This window comes from Semicossyphus pulcher, unplaced genomic scaffold (genome assembly GCF_022749685.1).
Source record: "Semicossyphus pulcher isolate SPU_LCO1_2020_fin unplaced genomic scaffold, fSemPul1.0.p SCAF_3, whole genome shotgun sequence".
Lineage (NCBI taxonomy): Eukaryota > Metazoa > Chordata > Actinopteri > Labriformes > Labridae > Semicossyphus > Semicossyphus pulcher.
Window position 1 is genome coordinate 9,623,071 of NW_027211704.1, and position 16,470 is coordinate 9,639,540.

Consider the following 16,470-nt stretch of genomic DNA (forward strand, 5'->3'; position numbering starts at 1 on the left):
TTTGTCCTGTAGCAACCAGTTTCTATACTTAGTTTCAAGTTGGTTCAGCTGCTGCATCTCACATTAACACTTCTTCTGTCCAACACAATCACCTGTTTTTAACAGAACGACACCAATGAAGATGAAAGTTTAAAAATCAGATTTTAGAGATTAAATATTTGCAGGTTAGCAGGAAGTTGGCTCAGAAGTTTTGGTTAAAAAGAGATTATTAAGACCCCCCCCTACCGACCCCAACCACACACACATATGCACACACAGACACACACATGCACGCGCACTGAGCCTGATGAGCTGGCTGTGAGAAACAGACTGACAGCCAAAAGCTCCAATCTCATCAACAGATTATCACAGTCATTAACTTTAAGATCAGACACACACAAACACACACACACACACACACACACACACACACACACACACACACACACACACAAACGCAGATATGAAACTGACAAATGACAAATACATCTACTCAAATGAGGTCATATGCTCTCTCTATCTCTCCCTCTCTCTCTCTCTCACACACACACACACACACACACACACACAGCCGCTTAATCAGCAGCAGAGGAGTGTAAATCTCCTCACTGCAGAGCTGTGTCGTCACATATCTGACAGTCTGATCAAACAGTGAGCAGCTGCTGTGGAGGACATCACAAGGTGTCAAAGAAAACATGAATCTGAATTTGGCCACAGAAACTAAACACACCATCTGGTTGACAGCAGTGCAGATGGTAAACAATTTCCCCCCAAAATAATGTGTGAGTGATTGGAGGATAATTATTGTGCTCTTTTATTATGTCATGATGACACTTTGTGTTCTTGTTTCATTTGGATGCGCCTATCCATGTCCGATCTGCAACATAGGCTTCTGCTCTGCTGGTTGTGGTCCAAGCTGAAGCTGGCTTTAACTCCAAAAGGCCGTATTCTTTAGTGCAAAAGTGGTTTAACCAGTCGCACGGCAGAAATTCTCAGCAAAAATAGTTGCAATTAAAACAGCTGTTACATCCATTCAAACCACTTGTTTAGAATGAAGGGTTTTGATGTAGGCGCAGAGGAACAGAAGCCGGCAGACAGTTGCAGAGTCAGTGAGTGGGGTCAAAGGTAGCTTAGAGAGTTTGAACACTAAAGTCTGACTCTCACATCTGAGAACTTTTTAATTAAAGTCTATAAGATTCTGCAAAGACTTGGTATTCTGCAGGGCAACTAATTACAAGTCGACTACTAGATTCTTGTTGGGATTATTCCCCATCATCACCGCTACCCCCCACGTTAGAATAGCCCCCACCGTACCAGCTTTTAGAGCACGTCTTAAAAGTTCATCTTATTCTTTGACTTTTAACCCAGCATGTTGTTTGGTCCCTGTCTTTCTGTGTTCTTTTATTGTCTTATTATTGTATTTTTTTTTATGCCTTAAAATGTATTTTACAGTCCTCTTGTGTGCTTTTTATGTTTTATGTATTTTTCTGTGTTTTTGTTTCAGCTTTATAATTTCCCTGTGCAGGTCCGTTATTAGAGCCCGTGGGGTATCGTGGAAAGAGCCTCTAACTACATGCTAATCTCTATTTACATGTTGAATCTGTAGGCAGGGACGTGGATTTCCTGTGTTCTGTTCGAATTACGCTTGTAGTCCGAGTAATATTGACCAATCACGTATCAGCAGGCTGCGGCGTATGCAGGAAAAACAGCCCGTGAGGAGAGCAAAAGCAGGTGGAACGTAATCCGCCCTAATGATATCCCGGCTCCCATCAGCGTCATCTGACGACGATTTAGCTTCTTATTAATCTCTATAAACAGACATCTGCATGTAAGTTCAGCTAACAATCGGTTCTAGATCTAAAATTTAACTTGAGATGAATTCCGCTTTCAGATTTCCCGACTTCCTTGAATGCATCACATCGATCCGACCTCCGTTCAACAAACGAGCATTTTAAAAGTTTTCTTCTCCTCTTGATGACAGACCTGACAACGCCTGAATTTTTATTTCTTACAAATCTGCATCATGATGTTGAAATTTCGGCAAAGGTAATACTTGTTAAAGTAAATCACAAGAAAACGTTTTCTCTTTCTGTAACAATGCAGCACGCGGAAAAGGAACTATAGCCTCAGACTATAGCCGATGGGATCCGAGATTGCCTACATACCCACTCATTGGTTATATATCCACTGATACTAAATGTGAGGGCTTTGTATCTAATACGTGCTATTTTCATGTGCAAAAAGTAACATTTTAAATATGTCGGATTTTATCAGAACTTCAAGACAAGAAAAAGACTGTAGGCCGTCACAGCCAGGTTGGACTTAATCCAACATAAAGATATGTTCTGAACAGCAACACTGCTTAAAACGTTGCTTGCTGTAAGCCTGGCATTAGTAAAGACATTGTTGGACTATAATAGTCTAATACAAATAGGCCTTTAGTGATCTAAATGGCACCTTTACATGAACTAAGTGACATCCAGATCAACATGCTGTGTATACTTGTCAAACCACTTGCAGGATATGAATGTAGACATTTACAATTTTGTCTCTTACTTTGTCAAAATCGAGAAGACAACAGAGGGCAGCTTTTGATTTGCAGACTTGTCGGACTCTTATTTTGAAAGACACACATCTGGTTCACCCACCTGTGTCGTGCTGTTTCCCAGTTAGCCGTGTTTGATGGGAGGGGAGCATTTCTAATTTCACCAGTTCCGTTGTGCTCGCTAGTAGCTGCGTTGCCTCGAGGACTGTGCAGTGCTCTGTCGACGTCCCGTCTATGGACAGCAGGTGATCCCCAGCATGCAACGCTCCACATCTGGTCAGACACAGAGAGACAACAAAACGCAGGAGAAATACATAATGACATCATCATAGTTGCTCTGCTGTTTGAAAATCATCTGCAGGCTGCACGTGGTCAGATGCTGCAGAGGCAGTGAACCAGGTGAGTCTGCATTTCATACTGCGGTTTAAATATTAAACATGAATTTGTACCCTTGTGGGAATGAATAGTGACAGTGCTCAGGCCCGCTCAGTGAGCCGGTCCAGCAGACTGAGGTTATTTTAGAGCTCGTTTCAGCGCTGACACAAAGTTCAAGTGCTTCATGTATATTTTAGAGCCAGACTGAAGCTCGAGGGCAATATCCCGTCTCCTACTGTCTGTGTTAGCGATGGGGCCGGACACAGTTTATGTGTGTGTGTCTGCATGTCTTAGAGAGAGAGAGAGAGAGAGAGAGAGAGAGAGAGAGAGAGAGAACATATTCTGCATACATATGCAATCGTTACATAGCTGTAACCGAACTGCATATGTTCAGTTTGAGGAGTGGGAGGGGACATAATGAAGTCAGAGCTTCTTCAACCGAGAAACTGATTTAACTTCTACTTCCTGCATTCGTAGACGTTTAGAGCAATCAGGCGGATAACTCAGTTGCGCTTTCCATAATGAACATATACTTACTGGGCAAATAGCTGTTCTATAGATGCACTAACCAAACATTTCCTTATCATAAGCCTCGTTAAATGCAATCACCTGTGAATCTGAGTTTATCAGTTTGAGAGCTCATTTTCTCTCCAGAGTTCTGTGTTGTTTCAGCCCTGAGTAGTGCCTGCAGGTATTTCTCTCAGGTTGCATATGTTTCCTGTGGCCAGTTTCATTTTTGTTTTCTCTCTCTCTCTCTCTCTCTCTCTCTCTCTCTCTCTCTCCCTCCCTGTCTCTCCTTCTGCCTGCTGTGCACCTGAGTGCAGTGAGAGCTCAGGGAGGGGGAGGAGATATAGAGGTGCAGGGAGAGCAGAGTGGGGGGGAAGGCAGGCACACACGCAGACAGCAACCTCGTGGTGAGGAGGGTTTTCTTTTGTTTCCTCCTAACTTTCTTTCTTCTTCCACACAGGTCTTCCCCCCCGCATGTTTTAGATTGCTGGGTTTTTGTTGTTTTAGTTTGTTGTTTAAGTTTTATGATAGTTTCTCCTGTTTATAGTTAGTTTAGGGGGAGGTGCTGGGAACGATGGTGCATTGCGTGGCTGGCCCAGCATCTACCCTCTTTTGTTCATTTTGGCCGGGGTCTCCAGCTCCTTTCCTTTTCCCTTACTTCAGTGATGATCATTTGAACCTTTTTGCGAATGAAAAGTTTGTCTTTGTGTGGCGTCCTTCTTCAGTATGTTGCCGTCCTCACTGTGAGCCTTTGGTTTATTTTGTATTTAGTGAGAGAAGCTGTAAAAGTGAACAATCTCCACCAAACTGAGAGCCTGCCTGAGAGTTTAAACCCAGGGCAACAGCACCCAGAGAGTCCACTTGCTGATGCTTTAACCCACGCTGACAGCTTAGTCATCACTGAAAGCAACATGGAACCCCCCACTTCAGAGTATTTTTGCAATTTCATCATATTTTATATTTTTGTGAGTCATTCCCTGACCATGTTGATCAGCTGCAGTGTTTCCCAAACATTTTTTGACCAATGACCTCATTCAGTGCTCAAAGTTTCTGAATGGAATTATGACGTATGTGATGCTCCAGCGGTTTTTTTTTAACAAGTCGGACCTCACTGATTCCTAACATCAAGACTAGGTCAAAACCTAGTAGGTGGCTGACTGCATCAAGTGTTACAAGGACTCTCCTTATGAGGCCGATGTCAACGTGTTTGAAAGCAGGTGCGACGTAGGTGAGGACAGCGGACGAGCAGCCCTGCCTACTCCCGAACAAAGTATCCAGAGCCGTATAGACAGAGAGAGTTGTGTCAGTGGAGGTCTAATATGCTCCATGATCCACCATTGCGATGTCGCAACTCTCTTTCTCTACAGCTATGAAAGTACCGTTACTCAGTGACTCAGTCAGTCACATACAGACCCATGTGTAGCGCTGACCCTTGCGGTCATTCAAAAACAAAACTTTCTAACTACATTCAGTGATTGTTTTGAAACGGGGGTCATATTTTATGGCCAAAACAAGAGGAGGACGAGCCAAACGTTGGTACTCTTAAAATCCTCCACCTCATTTTAGATCAGACAGACCATGTGCTAGAATGGCAATCTCTCAATCTCTATTAACAACACCCTCATTGTTTAAAATAAAAGTTGTGTGCCGTGTGTACCTGTCCACCACGCTGCCAGGTTTAATCCGGTCAATGACGATGACCGGCTTGTTTCGATGGTTGGCTGACGTCAGCGTGATACCCAGCGTTGCTCCTGGAGACTTGGCGATTTCCACTAATAGTGGACCGGATGCGTTCGTTACTGTGTCTGTTTGGGGAACAAATAATACATTTGAATGATTTTGCTCTTTTCTGTGATCTGATGCTTCTGTGCTTTAACTGTAACACAACAGTGCCTTTCAATATCTGTATCACCAACATAAGAGTAAGGAGCTTCAGGCAAAAAGACATTTGAAAGCAACAACCGTGAGATATTAAGACCAGGGGATCATTGCAATGCATTATGGGTAAGTCAAATTGAGCAGTTTTTAACAGAAAGGAGGCAGAGCTGAGCCTGAGGCGGCGCATGCCAAAACATCAACACACGCATCTGATTCTTAATTTCTCTGGCATTTTAGTAAATTCAAGAAACTTTCGCCTCAAGCTTTAATCCATGTCTTACTCTGGTATCTCAATATGTGTGTGTGTGTGTGTGTATGTGTGTGTGTGTGTGGGTGTGCGGTCACTCACCCATGATAGTGACATCATACTCTATCTGGAACAGAGCTTCCTGTCCGCACTGAGCCAACACGCTGAGGGCGTCGCTGTGGTTGGCGTTGTGCAGCGGAACGCCGTCCACACTGAGGAGACGATCACCAGGACGCAACGTGCCCTCTCTGAACATACACACACATAGACAGACAAAATGACAACATCAGCCGTGTAAGCTCTTGAAATTTGATTTGAAATACTCAAGCATCCACAAACATCAGTGTGAATATACTGTAAACCTCCATAACTATTACAAAATCTAGTTTCTTAAGAGTGTGTGCGCGTGTCCGATCACATTTTCATTGATATGTTCCTGGCTCCACACACAACGATTGCACATCAATCAGTGTAGTGCAGCTACATGTTTGAGTTGTCTGAGTCAGATGAGGAAGCAGAAGCCATCTGAAAATAAATACTTTCAACAGGGTCACAAAAAGGTGAGTTAAAGGAGGCTTTGCTATCTACATCAAGCAGTTAGCATACACATGCAGCGTTAACTGAGAGGTGCCTATTTATTACAGAGCTATGAATGCAATGCTAAATGACAGCCCTGAAGCGTTACCTAATGCTTACCTATTATATAATGCTCAACCACAGCCACCGAAAAACAGATCATCAATGGCCTGAACAAAACTGCCAGTCAAAAATAGACAACAAGGGTGCACACTGAATACACAGGGCCGGCAGGAGTCACACTCGGCCCACAGACGATGCTAACCTTGGATATAAACAGAGACAAACAAAGCCGGCCTGTGACTTTTCCTGTGATCCGATTGCAGAATTATTATCCTTCCTGATGTCACTCTTTAAAGGTATAATCTCGTTAAGTCACTATCTATCGCCAAATGAGGTAACACAATGGTGATTGAGCCTATGGCCCACTGATGAAAGCATTTGCATTTGCAATATAACAGACTGGGTGTGTGTAGGGACATTCGCCCAGTTATTGACACGTTTTCCATCACCCAGCAGTGGTCGGTCTGCCAGAGAGGGTAGGCGGAGCTAAGCGGCTGCTTTTCTGATCTCTGCAAGTGTTGCTAGTAAACAGTAATCTACTATGGCTGAACAAACAAAGAAAAGATCGATGACTACAGATACAACTTCAACAATAAGTGAAAATCCAAAGAAAAAGAAACAAATTGGACGCTCAGATGAAGCAAACAGTCTGAAAAGGAAAGCGAACGTCAGCGAGGAAAATCAAGAGTTACAACCAGAGCCAACCGTGGAAGTCACACAAGCAACACTGTCTGGATATCTGGGAAGTGTGCTCCCGCAATTACCGTTTTGTCTCCATAGGTGACGCCAAAGAGAACGAAATTGAGATCTTCGAGGTTACAACATTAAACACTCTTTCACTCACTCAGCATGCCATTCTCTGTGCACCCCTCACAGGACAGCAGAACCAACAGGTATACCAAAGGTAGAGCGAGTGGGGATTGTCCACGACTTGATTGTGGACGGCATTGTTCTCTTAGAAGAGAAAACTACAATATCATAATGAACCAGAGAGAAATAAATTCTATCCAGGAGTTGCTATCGGGATAAAATATCGGGTTTACAAAAAATGGGATGGACGTGAGGTCACAGTGACCTTTGACCCCAAAAATCTGATCAGTTCATCCTTCAGTCTAAGTGGAGCTTTAATGTCAAATGTGAAGAGATTCCCTCTGAGCGTTTCTGAGATATTGCGTTAACATTAACGAGACGGACGGACAGACACCAGAGAAAAAGTAATATGCCTCCAGCCGCAGCTGTCGACCCGTCTTATCGTCTGAACCTCCTCTAACATCTTATTTATCTCTTCCCTCCTTCCCTCTTACTCTCCATGTGGAAGCGTCTCCATCCTCTCCTTACTTATTCCTTCTATAAAGCCTTATTTCTAAACATCTTCTTTTCTTCTTCTGACTAATTTCCATGCTGTCCTACTTGTTCCAGACTTCTTTTCTTCTCCATCTTTCTGATCTTATCCTCCTCTTCTTTCTCTCCTCTCATCTGTCTCAGATTTTTGCAGTATCTCTTCTCATCGAGTTCAGATGGAGGACAGACACAGAAACAGCACCAAGATGACAGACGATACTGCTGTGCTGCACAGTAATCAGCATCTTCAGATTAAACATCACGTCATGTGATCTTGTTCTATTTAAGTCAGGGTAATTTTCAAAAAGTCCCTGAATTTCAGAAGCACCTTTACATATTAGACGCTCAATATTCCAAAAGCCCTCAATGGCACATTTCAGGCAATTATTTAGTTCTCCAAATAGATCTGCACCTTTTTAAATTTTCATGCACAGGGCTGTGTGCAGGCTCTGATAGATACTTTATGCACGATGCCAGAGTGTGAGTTATAAAGAGCTGTCATTAAACCAGCCAGAAGAAGTAAAGTATGCAATGATAGCCCTGAAGCCTTCTCAACAACATGATGCAAGCTAAGCAGACACTGACAGGCTTTATTTTGGCTGGAATTAGGTTAGAAGAGGGAAATATGTTAGAAATGCTTCACAAGTTTAAAAAACAACGTGTGGAGTCAAATCAAAGTCTTTCAGGAAAAAGTGATAACTTGGCGTGCTCTTGGATGTTCATCGGGGATTTAACCCGGTCATGCAAAGAAAAAGAGGAATCGCGGCCAGTCAAAAGTCTGAAAATCGATCCCGACGGCTTTATTCCTCAATGTAGTAGATGAGTAAGTGTACATATATGTGTTAACATGTAAAAAGTCCTGTTACGCATCAGTTTTTGTCACGGTCGTCATTTTGCAAGGATTGTCGCCTCATGTGTGATGCCTCACAAAGGAGATAGCGGCGCACAGCCTGGTGTCACGAGCCAAAAATGCTGTTTACGACCTCTACACGTCTCCGCGGAAACGAAGTTTCTAAAAGTCTTCACCCTGTTCAGAGTTTTACAAAAGTTCTGTTTTCAGTGACCTAAAACGGCGTTTGTGTGTGGTCAAATGACCAAAAACGCAGAGAAAAAGCTACATTTTGAAAAGTACCCGTGTACGTGTGGCCATAGACAGAAAAGTAATGTTTTTTTTCACTAAGAAAAAGTTGCTCTTGTTACTCAAAAGTCAATATGCTCATATGGCCCTATTGTGACTTAAGATCAGGATAAAATTCACATGATAAACTTTGGACATTGCAAAAGGCTGAAACAAAGGCATTAACATCAAACGTGCTGCAAATACCGAAACGATGCAAAGTCAAAAACACACAAACCCAGAAAACATGTGCAAAAGAAAAACGCTGCAAAAGTGGTACAGGCCTGTAGGGGGCGCTCTGTGTTTCTATGTCAGGGGTGGGCAACCCTGCTCCTGGAGGGCCATCTTCCTGCATGTTTTAGGTTTCTCCGCAATCTAACACACCTGATTCTAATGTTTCGCTCGTTACCAATCCCCTGAGACGCTTCAGTTGGTTGATAACGAGCAGATCATTCAAATCAGGTGTGTTAGAGTACGGAGAAACCTAAAACATGCAGGAAGGTAGCTCTCCAGGAGCAGGGTTGCCCACCCCTGTTCTAAGTAAAGCTGTTTTTTATTGTAAAGCACTTTAGATTTTTGTTTTGAAAGGATCTATATGAATAAAGTTTATTTTTATGATCAGTGTCAGTTTAAAAGCATCGGACGAAGGTTTTTAACTGTAAGCTGGTTTATTTAATGTTTTGTGTGTTGTGTTAAATCAATAGTTTCTTCAGGCTTATGTCTTTCGCAGTTTACTCTTCAAATTGGCGGCCTCATTATTATATTATATAGTGTCATAAATATCAATATTGATGAACATAGAAAAATATTGTGATATGTTGTTACATTCGACTTCTGAGGGACAAACAACTAAATTTGACCAGTTTTTCACACAAGAAAGAAAAAGACACCCGAGGTGCACCATCAAGCTTTATTGGAACTAAATCTCGCGGACTTCTCTGGCATTGCACCTTCTCAGAGTCCTGCAGGCTCTCTGTGTCTTTCTTCTGCTCATATGATGATGCAGTGAAAGCACTTCCTTTGTGGTCCTGCATAAAACATCACGACTCTCTAGCACTTTCAGAGTTGTTGCTTTAATTCCCAGCGGGTGAAGCTAAAATCGCAGGCACTCCTGGGACTGTGTGCTGCTGTGGATTAAGTTTTCTCCAATTGGCATATAAATGGGATATAAAGCAGCAGAATATCTCATTCGTTTCTCTGCACTGACCCACATTTTCAAGATGATTTCCTTTAGAATGGCGTTAGATGAGCTTCTGGGCAAAATAACTGAATAGTAAGAATTTAATCTCAGTCTTGTTGCAGTCTGTGGACCTGTGTGTGCACCGATGGAGGAGATGCTCGAAGGAGGCCATGGATAATTTAAAAACGATGGTTTTCGGCAGTAGATTTTTATACAAATACACAATAACACAACTCTTTCCCCAGCCCTTAAGTGGTGTCAAAAATCTCCAGCAAGCATTCGTATCATTTCTAACGTGAGGAAATTATAACTGCGTACTTCCTTCCTGTTGTTCTGCATGTGCCCTCATTTTCTGCTGCATGCGATTCTCTCACACAGAGTTGCGTCTGGAGTAAAAATAGCATTTCCCAGTTCTAAAGCTTGAACTGTCTGAAGCTGCATTGTGATCAAAGAGGCGGGTTATATGTTATCTTTTTTAGCTTTTCCTATCATGTCTGGAGTAACAGCAGAGAACAACGTGCTGTTCAAAATGGGACTTTAGTAATGGTGAGATTTGTGGATTGGTAACAAATTAAAGAAGTAATGCAACATAACGTTTCTTAATAAATTGTAAGAGTTGATTATCCAAGTACAGCTATTTCATACTCACCTGGGGTCCGTTTCACAAAGCAGGTTTATTGAAAACTCTGAGTCTGTTAACCCTGAAATGAGGGAAACTCTGAGTTTTCCGTTTCACAAAGGGAGGTAACTCAAACCAGAGAAAGAGGGGTAACTCTAGCCTGTTTCACAGAGAGAGGTAACTTAAGCTCTCGGTCAGTTACTGTAGTGACAGACTCTATGAACCTAACCTGCTTGTGAGCAGGTTTTCTTCAGGAAACTCAGAGTTTCGCTCTGTCTCCTCCCTCTAGAATATAAAACCCTCATTCGACTTCCTCATTCATTCAGCCCGTCTCACGCGTGTGTTTGAGCGGTTATCGAATTAAAAGAAGAAACGTTGCGTCTCTGTGCTGCTCTGACCGCTTTGCAAAAGTCTTTTATATTTATGATAAAAAAAATCAAAAGACAAATCTGTGTCAAAGTCATCATTTTAAGATTTTCCACCACCACTGCCGAGAGCGCTCAGATAAGACGCCGTTAGTTATTGGATTTTTTTTTTTTTAAACTAACACATTCAGTTTAATCAACATGAATTATAATGTATGTGAAGTCAGCATCATGTTAGGGATAAAGCTAATGCACATTAAAACAGCCACTGAATGATATTTAATCTGTTTAATATTGAAAATATGATTGAAGTGCTTCCATTTACGTTTTTCTCCCGCTGGATTGCTCCTAAATTAATATAAATTTTAGCTTCCGGTCGTGATTAAGTATTAAATAAATAGACCAGTTCAAACTTGCAAATTTACTCGAGCAGCAGTTTCTTCCCACGCCGCTTCTCTCTCTTTTGCAGCTGCAGCCGTGTTACTTTATTTTTCTAAAAACATGCTCGTTTTCGCTGAACGTCCGCATGAGGATTTCGAGCTCCGCTGGTGTGACGTAGGAGGACCTCTTTTTGTGTACCGTTGCCATGGTGAATCGTGGTGTCGGGGCTCCATTAATGCTGGCTTTTTACAGTCAGCGTGCACGCACTTAACTCTGGGTGAACCTACTCAGAGTTGATTGAACTAACTCTGATCAGCTGTTCTGGAACCGAAAACTCAGAGTTTCCTATCTCAGAGTAGATCAACTCAGAGTCCAGGGTTAGACTCTGAGTTTGTTGAACCTTCTTTGTGAAACGGACCCCTGCACTTACATTTCTTCACAGTTGGGCAACTGGTGTTTATTTGCTTTCTATAATTTCTATTTTATTATTATGTTTATTGTAATTGTAGGCGCAAGACCAGATTATAGCACAGGAAGTGTTTTGGTGTCCGTTTGTGGCACGTTTGTTGTCCGAGTAGTCATGACCAATCACGTATCAGCAGGCTGCGGTGTATACAGGAAAAACAGTCCATGTGGAGAGCAAAAGCAGGCAGAACGTAATCCTTCATCAGCGTCATATGACAACGATTTAGCTTCTTATTAATCTCTATAAACAGACATCTGCAGCAGGTTCAGCTAACGATCTAAAATTCAACTTGAGACAAATCTGCTTGACGCCGTGTCACAAAAGCTGGTCAGCATTCAGATTTCCCGACCTTCTCAAATGCATCAGAAAGGATGGATCTGACCTCCGTTCAACAAACTTGTCATTTTAAAGTCGTTTTCGTCTCCTCTTGAGGACCTGACAAAGCTTCATGTTTACTTGTTACTAATCTGCATCATGATGTTGTTATTTCAACAAACTTAAGACCAGTTAATTAAAGTAACATGTAGTGAACCGTTTATTTTGCTGGGGGGGCCAAATTCACCTCACTTTTGATCTGAACACACAATGCTTCTCAAGATGCTAACTGGACTGTGAACAATGCAGCGCACGGAAAAGGAGGTCTTGGCTGGAAGTCATTTATCGGTACCGCTGGCTAAACCAGAACACCCGACATGTTCACCGTTGCTCCCAAAGGATATATTGTCATCAGACTAGCTGATAGGGTCCCAGATTGTTAGGTAATATGTTAACTTAACTTGTGTAACTTACATTACTAATGTGCATGGGTGGACAGTAAGGAAGTAAATGTACTTGAGTACTGTACTTAAGTAAATTTTTTGAGTATTTGTACTTTACTTGAGTATTATTGTTTGGGGAAACTCATGACTTTTACTCCACTACATCTGAAAGGCGAATATTGTACTTTTGACTCATTTCTATGAATGTTCTTGTTACTTTTGCTCTGAAGTTGCGCTGATGAATTTTCTTTTCTTTTCTAAATCCAAAAGACAACAAACTGTGTTCGTGTAGTGTTCTGTGTTTGCAGAGCAAACATCAGTCAGATCAGGCAGTTCATTTAATTGTGCTAATAGGGACTTTAAGCAGTGACGGTTGAAGGGACGGCTACGGCATTCGGAAAAAATTAAGTTCAACGTTGTGCACTTCCTGTCATTGTAGCCCAGCTGTCTACTACGGGAGAAAGACTGGTTTGCCGTAGTCATTACAACATCACAGAGTAAGCAGTAATTATTTGACACTGTCATTTCGTTTATGTACCTTAGTTGTTGCATGGATTATTAGTATATTTGACAGTTTTTTCTGTCATGCGTTGCCAGATCAAATCGTTGCTCAGTGACATTAGATTTCTACCACTACAGCAACCCGTTGGAAGGTTTCACGGGCACTGTAGCCGTCCCTCAGCCGTCACTGCTTAAAGTCCTCAATGACGGCTACGGCTGAGAAGGATGACGATTCTCCACCTGGGCACCCATGGCCGTATCTTAAGCTCATGTTTGAGGTTTTTGAAATGAAGAATGATTCGCAAACTTCATCATGGCCTACAAAAAAGCAACGTTCACTTGTTTTGGAGGAATATTTGAGCAGGAGTATCTGTACTTTGACTCAAGTTAATGAAGTTTTGTACTGTGTCCTCCAATGCTAATGTGCATCAGAATAATTTAACATTGACGGTTGGTGTCACACGGGATCGAGCCTCAGTCTCCTGTTTGTTTGACCCATCCATATAATAAGACCAACACTCAAAGTGGGCTTTTGCACTTTGCATACTAAGACACCTGACTTCAATAAGCGTCCAGAGTAAATGACAGAGGGGACAGTGTTGGGTCACTGAACATGCCGCTGTATTTTACAAGCTGGGAATGAGAGAGAGCCACAGATACAGACTCTTACTCTGCAGTTGGTCTGCTTTTCATGGTTGATAAATACTCATGTAGCAGAGCAGAAATGAATCAAGTAAAATGAATGTGCATTTCCTTCATTGGGACAAAATTAATCAGAATATTTCCCTCCTGCAGAGAGAAGAAGCCATGCTGCTGGCCCCAATTTTACATCATACTCACAACTGAAAATAGCCAAACAACCAATTATAACCAGAAGTTCTACCGTCCAATCAGGCCAAAGTCGAGTCAGGAAGTTTAACAGTTATTTGACCAAATCAGAAATGTATCAATGTATAGATTGTAGGCCCTGCTTCTGTAGATTTCACCCTATAAATTCATATCATGTAGAAACTGCTTTCGTAATTCCGCTCATATAAAATAGAAATGTTAGCGGCATCGTTTCCTTTGCAGAGGAGTATCTTCACAGTAAGAATGTGAAAGACTTCTCTCATCAGATCTTCAGGAGGCTGAATCCCTGCTGATCAGTTAAACAGTCACAAAGCTGACATTTACACGAGCGCGTCGTGGATTATTTCTAAAACATGAGGACTGAGACAGACACGGGATGACAACATTAAAGGGATATGAGGTGATTCATGCTGCTGCAGCCGTGAGTAACACATAACTGTCAGCACACCAGTGACAGTCACAAGAAATGACACTGTTATCCTCGGGGTTTATTCACATGAAGGAACCGAAAAAATGTCCCAGACTCTGACTGGAACTGGCCGAGCTGTGCTGCTGATTATTTCACGGCTTCGTGGGATTTTAAACATTTTCCAGACCCTTTTTTTATGGCACCTTTGACCTTTTAACCCCCACACGAGACCTATATGTTCCTTCTCTCCGTGTTTGTTTCTTTGCTGTGTTTCATTATGAATACATGTGTGTGAATATGTTTGTTTCTGTGAGTTTGCATGTGGCTTTGTGTGAGTTTGAACCTTTATGCACATGTACATTGATTTATGGTTGCATGAGCGTGCAGTCAGTGTCACCTGTCTGCAGGACCTCCTGGCCTGACGTAAGTGACCACCAGGGGGCGAGACTTGTGCCAGTCCTCGTGTGTACCACCTACAGAGAGTGTAGAGATTATCAGAGTTAGAGTATGAGTTACATATTAGAGTTGATGACAATAAACACCAGACTCATACCAGGATGCATTGCCTTTCTGTTAATCATTAGTCATAAGTGTTCGATGTAAGATAAGTGACATTTTTCTTACTTTTCTTTCCTTTTACACTCAGTAACTATATATAAAGATGGACGACACATCTCCACCTCCTATCATTGTACCCAAAACACACATTGACCTTGTGGCCTGGACGTGTTGGAGCCCTCAGGTGGGCTCAGTCTGCAGCACAACCGCTTCTTGTGTTGGTCTGAAGCAGATATTCATGCTCATGGAAAGCTCAATGACTGTAGTGTTAGTGTTAGTTACGACTCCTCTCGCCGTTCCTCCCCTACACGGGAACAGAACGCTGCAGGAGCACGATTTGAGCTGTCAATCATGAGGTCACACCCCCTTTTTGTAGCTTCAAATAACACTTGGACATAAACCAGCATGATAAGAACTTACTATAATGACAGAAACCATGTTTGAGAAAAATTGATGTGTATTTTGATTTTATAGTTTGACTCATTTCCCATCTGTTAACATGGAGGAGGCGGGCTTTATGACCTATACTGCAGCCGGTCAGCAGGGGGCGATAGAGAGAGTTTGAGCTGTCATGTCGGACATCTTTTTATACAGTCTATCTTTCGACTGCACAAATAAACAAGGTAATGTCTACAGCAGTCTCTGCATTCAGCAACATCACTCCAGGTTGCTGTCTCGTCTGTCTTCACTATTCCCACAGTTCTCCAAACATGCAGTAATTGTCTCATTTTCCTGGTGGTTACCTCTCATGACGAAGCCAAAGCTGCTCCCCTCTTTGTGCAAACAGATGTCGATTGTCTTTGATATAACCCCTGAGCTGCTGTCTGGTGCTGGTGGAATAAAGAGAAGGAGAGAAAATGAGGCAATTAAAGTGCATTTCCTCGATTAATGTACTTCTGTTGCTCTATAATCACATCAGTTAAGGTTTTGATCACTTCATTTGGCTAATGGAGAATAATGATTTCATGAAGACAAATGAAAACTGTAGGAACAACATATTGTTCTATATAATTACACCACCAGAAATAGTTTACTTTGAAATGCACGCCTGTCCTTAGAGAACATACAGTAACAGTGTAATATGGAGGTGAACTACTCTGTACCTGTAGGGGGCAGTTCATACTCCACCTCCAGCAGGACTCTCTCTCCTACGTTCTTCAGTAAGCTGATTATCTCTTCGTGCCGCAGTTTGGTCAGATTGATGCCGTTCACTGACTTGATGTAGTCACCAACATTTAGCTGGTCACTCCTGCACAGAAATGGGATGTATAATTACAGAATATCAAGAAAGTCGGAGTGTATTTATCCCTAGACTTCTTTGTTGGTGTTGCACGCACCTGGCCGCCAGTCCTCCGGGCCGTAGGTTCGACACCCGCGGCTTCCCGTCCTTGTCTGTTCCCCCTGAGATAGTGAGGCCCAGTGTGCTGCCTTCTTTCTTCACCAGCTCCACCATGGTTACCCCCCGCAGAGCTTCTAACCAAAAACACACATAAAGACGAATACACACACAGAACACAGGAGGTGGACGTGGCCATGCAAAGACATGTGTACAAAGACGTATACACACACACACTCAAACACACGAAACACAGCAGAGAGATAAGAGGTTAGTGGCTGATATCTGACCGTCCATATCCGGCAGGCCGAGATACAAGGAAGAGAAATCTCAAGACGTTTGCTGCTGTGTGTCCTTGAATAAGACACAGATCCTCCGTCCACTCGTTATAAGACAGTAAGCTGACATTTCTAAAGAGTA

At 42.4% G+C, this 16,470-nt stretch overlaps 1 protein-coding gene across 1 annotated transcript in view; it reads right to left on the reverse strand.

The window, feature by feature from the left end:
* grip2b (glutamate receptor interacting protein 2b) overlaps window positions 1-16,470 on the reverse strand; it is a 290,436-nt gene that overhangs the window by 25,155 nt on the left and 248,811 nt on the right. The window contains exons 3-9 of the mRNA XM_069678196.1: window positions 16,052-16,187; window positions 15,811-15,963; window positions 15,458-15,534; window positions 14,554-14,629; window positions 5,634-5,779; window positions 5,064-5,211; window positions 2,628-2,797 (exon numbers count right to left, since the gene is read on the reverse strand). Of these exons, the coding sequence (XP_069534297.1) occupies window positions 2,628-2,797; window positions 5,064-5,211; window positions 5,634-5,779; window positions 14,554-14,629; window positions 15,458-15,534; window positions 15,811-15,963; window positions 16,052-16,187 (906 nt within the window). The remainder of the gene's footprint in view (window positions 1-2,627; window positions 2,798-5,063; window positions 5,212-5,633; window positions 5,780-14,553; window positions 14,630-15,457; window positions 15,535-15,810; window positions 15,964-16,051; window positions 16,188-16,470) is intronic.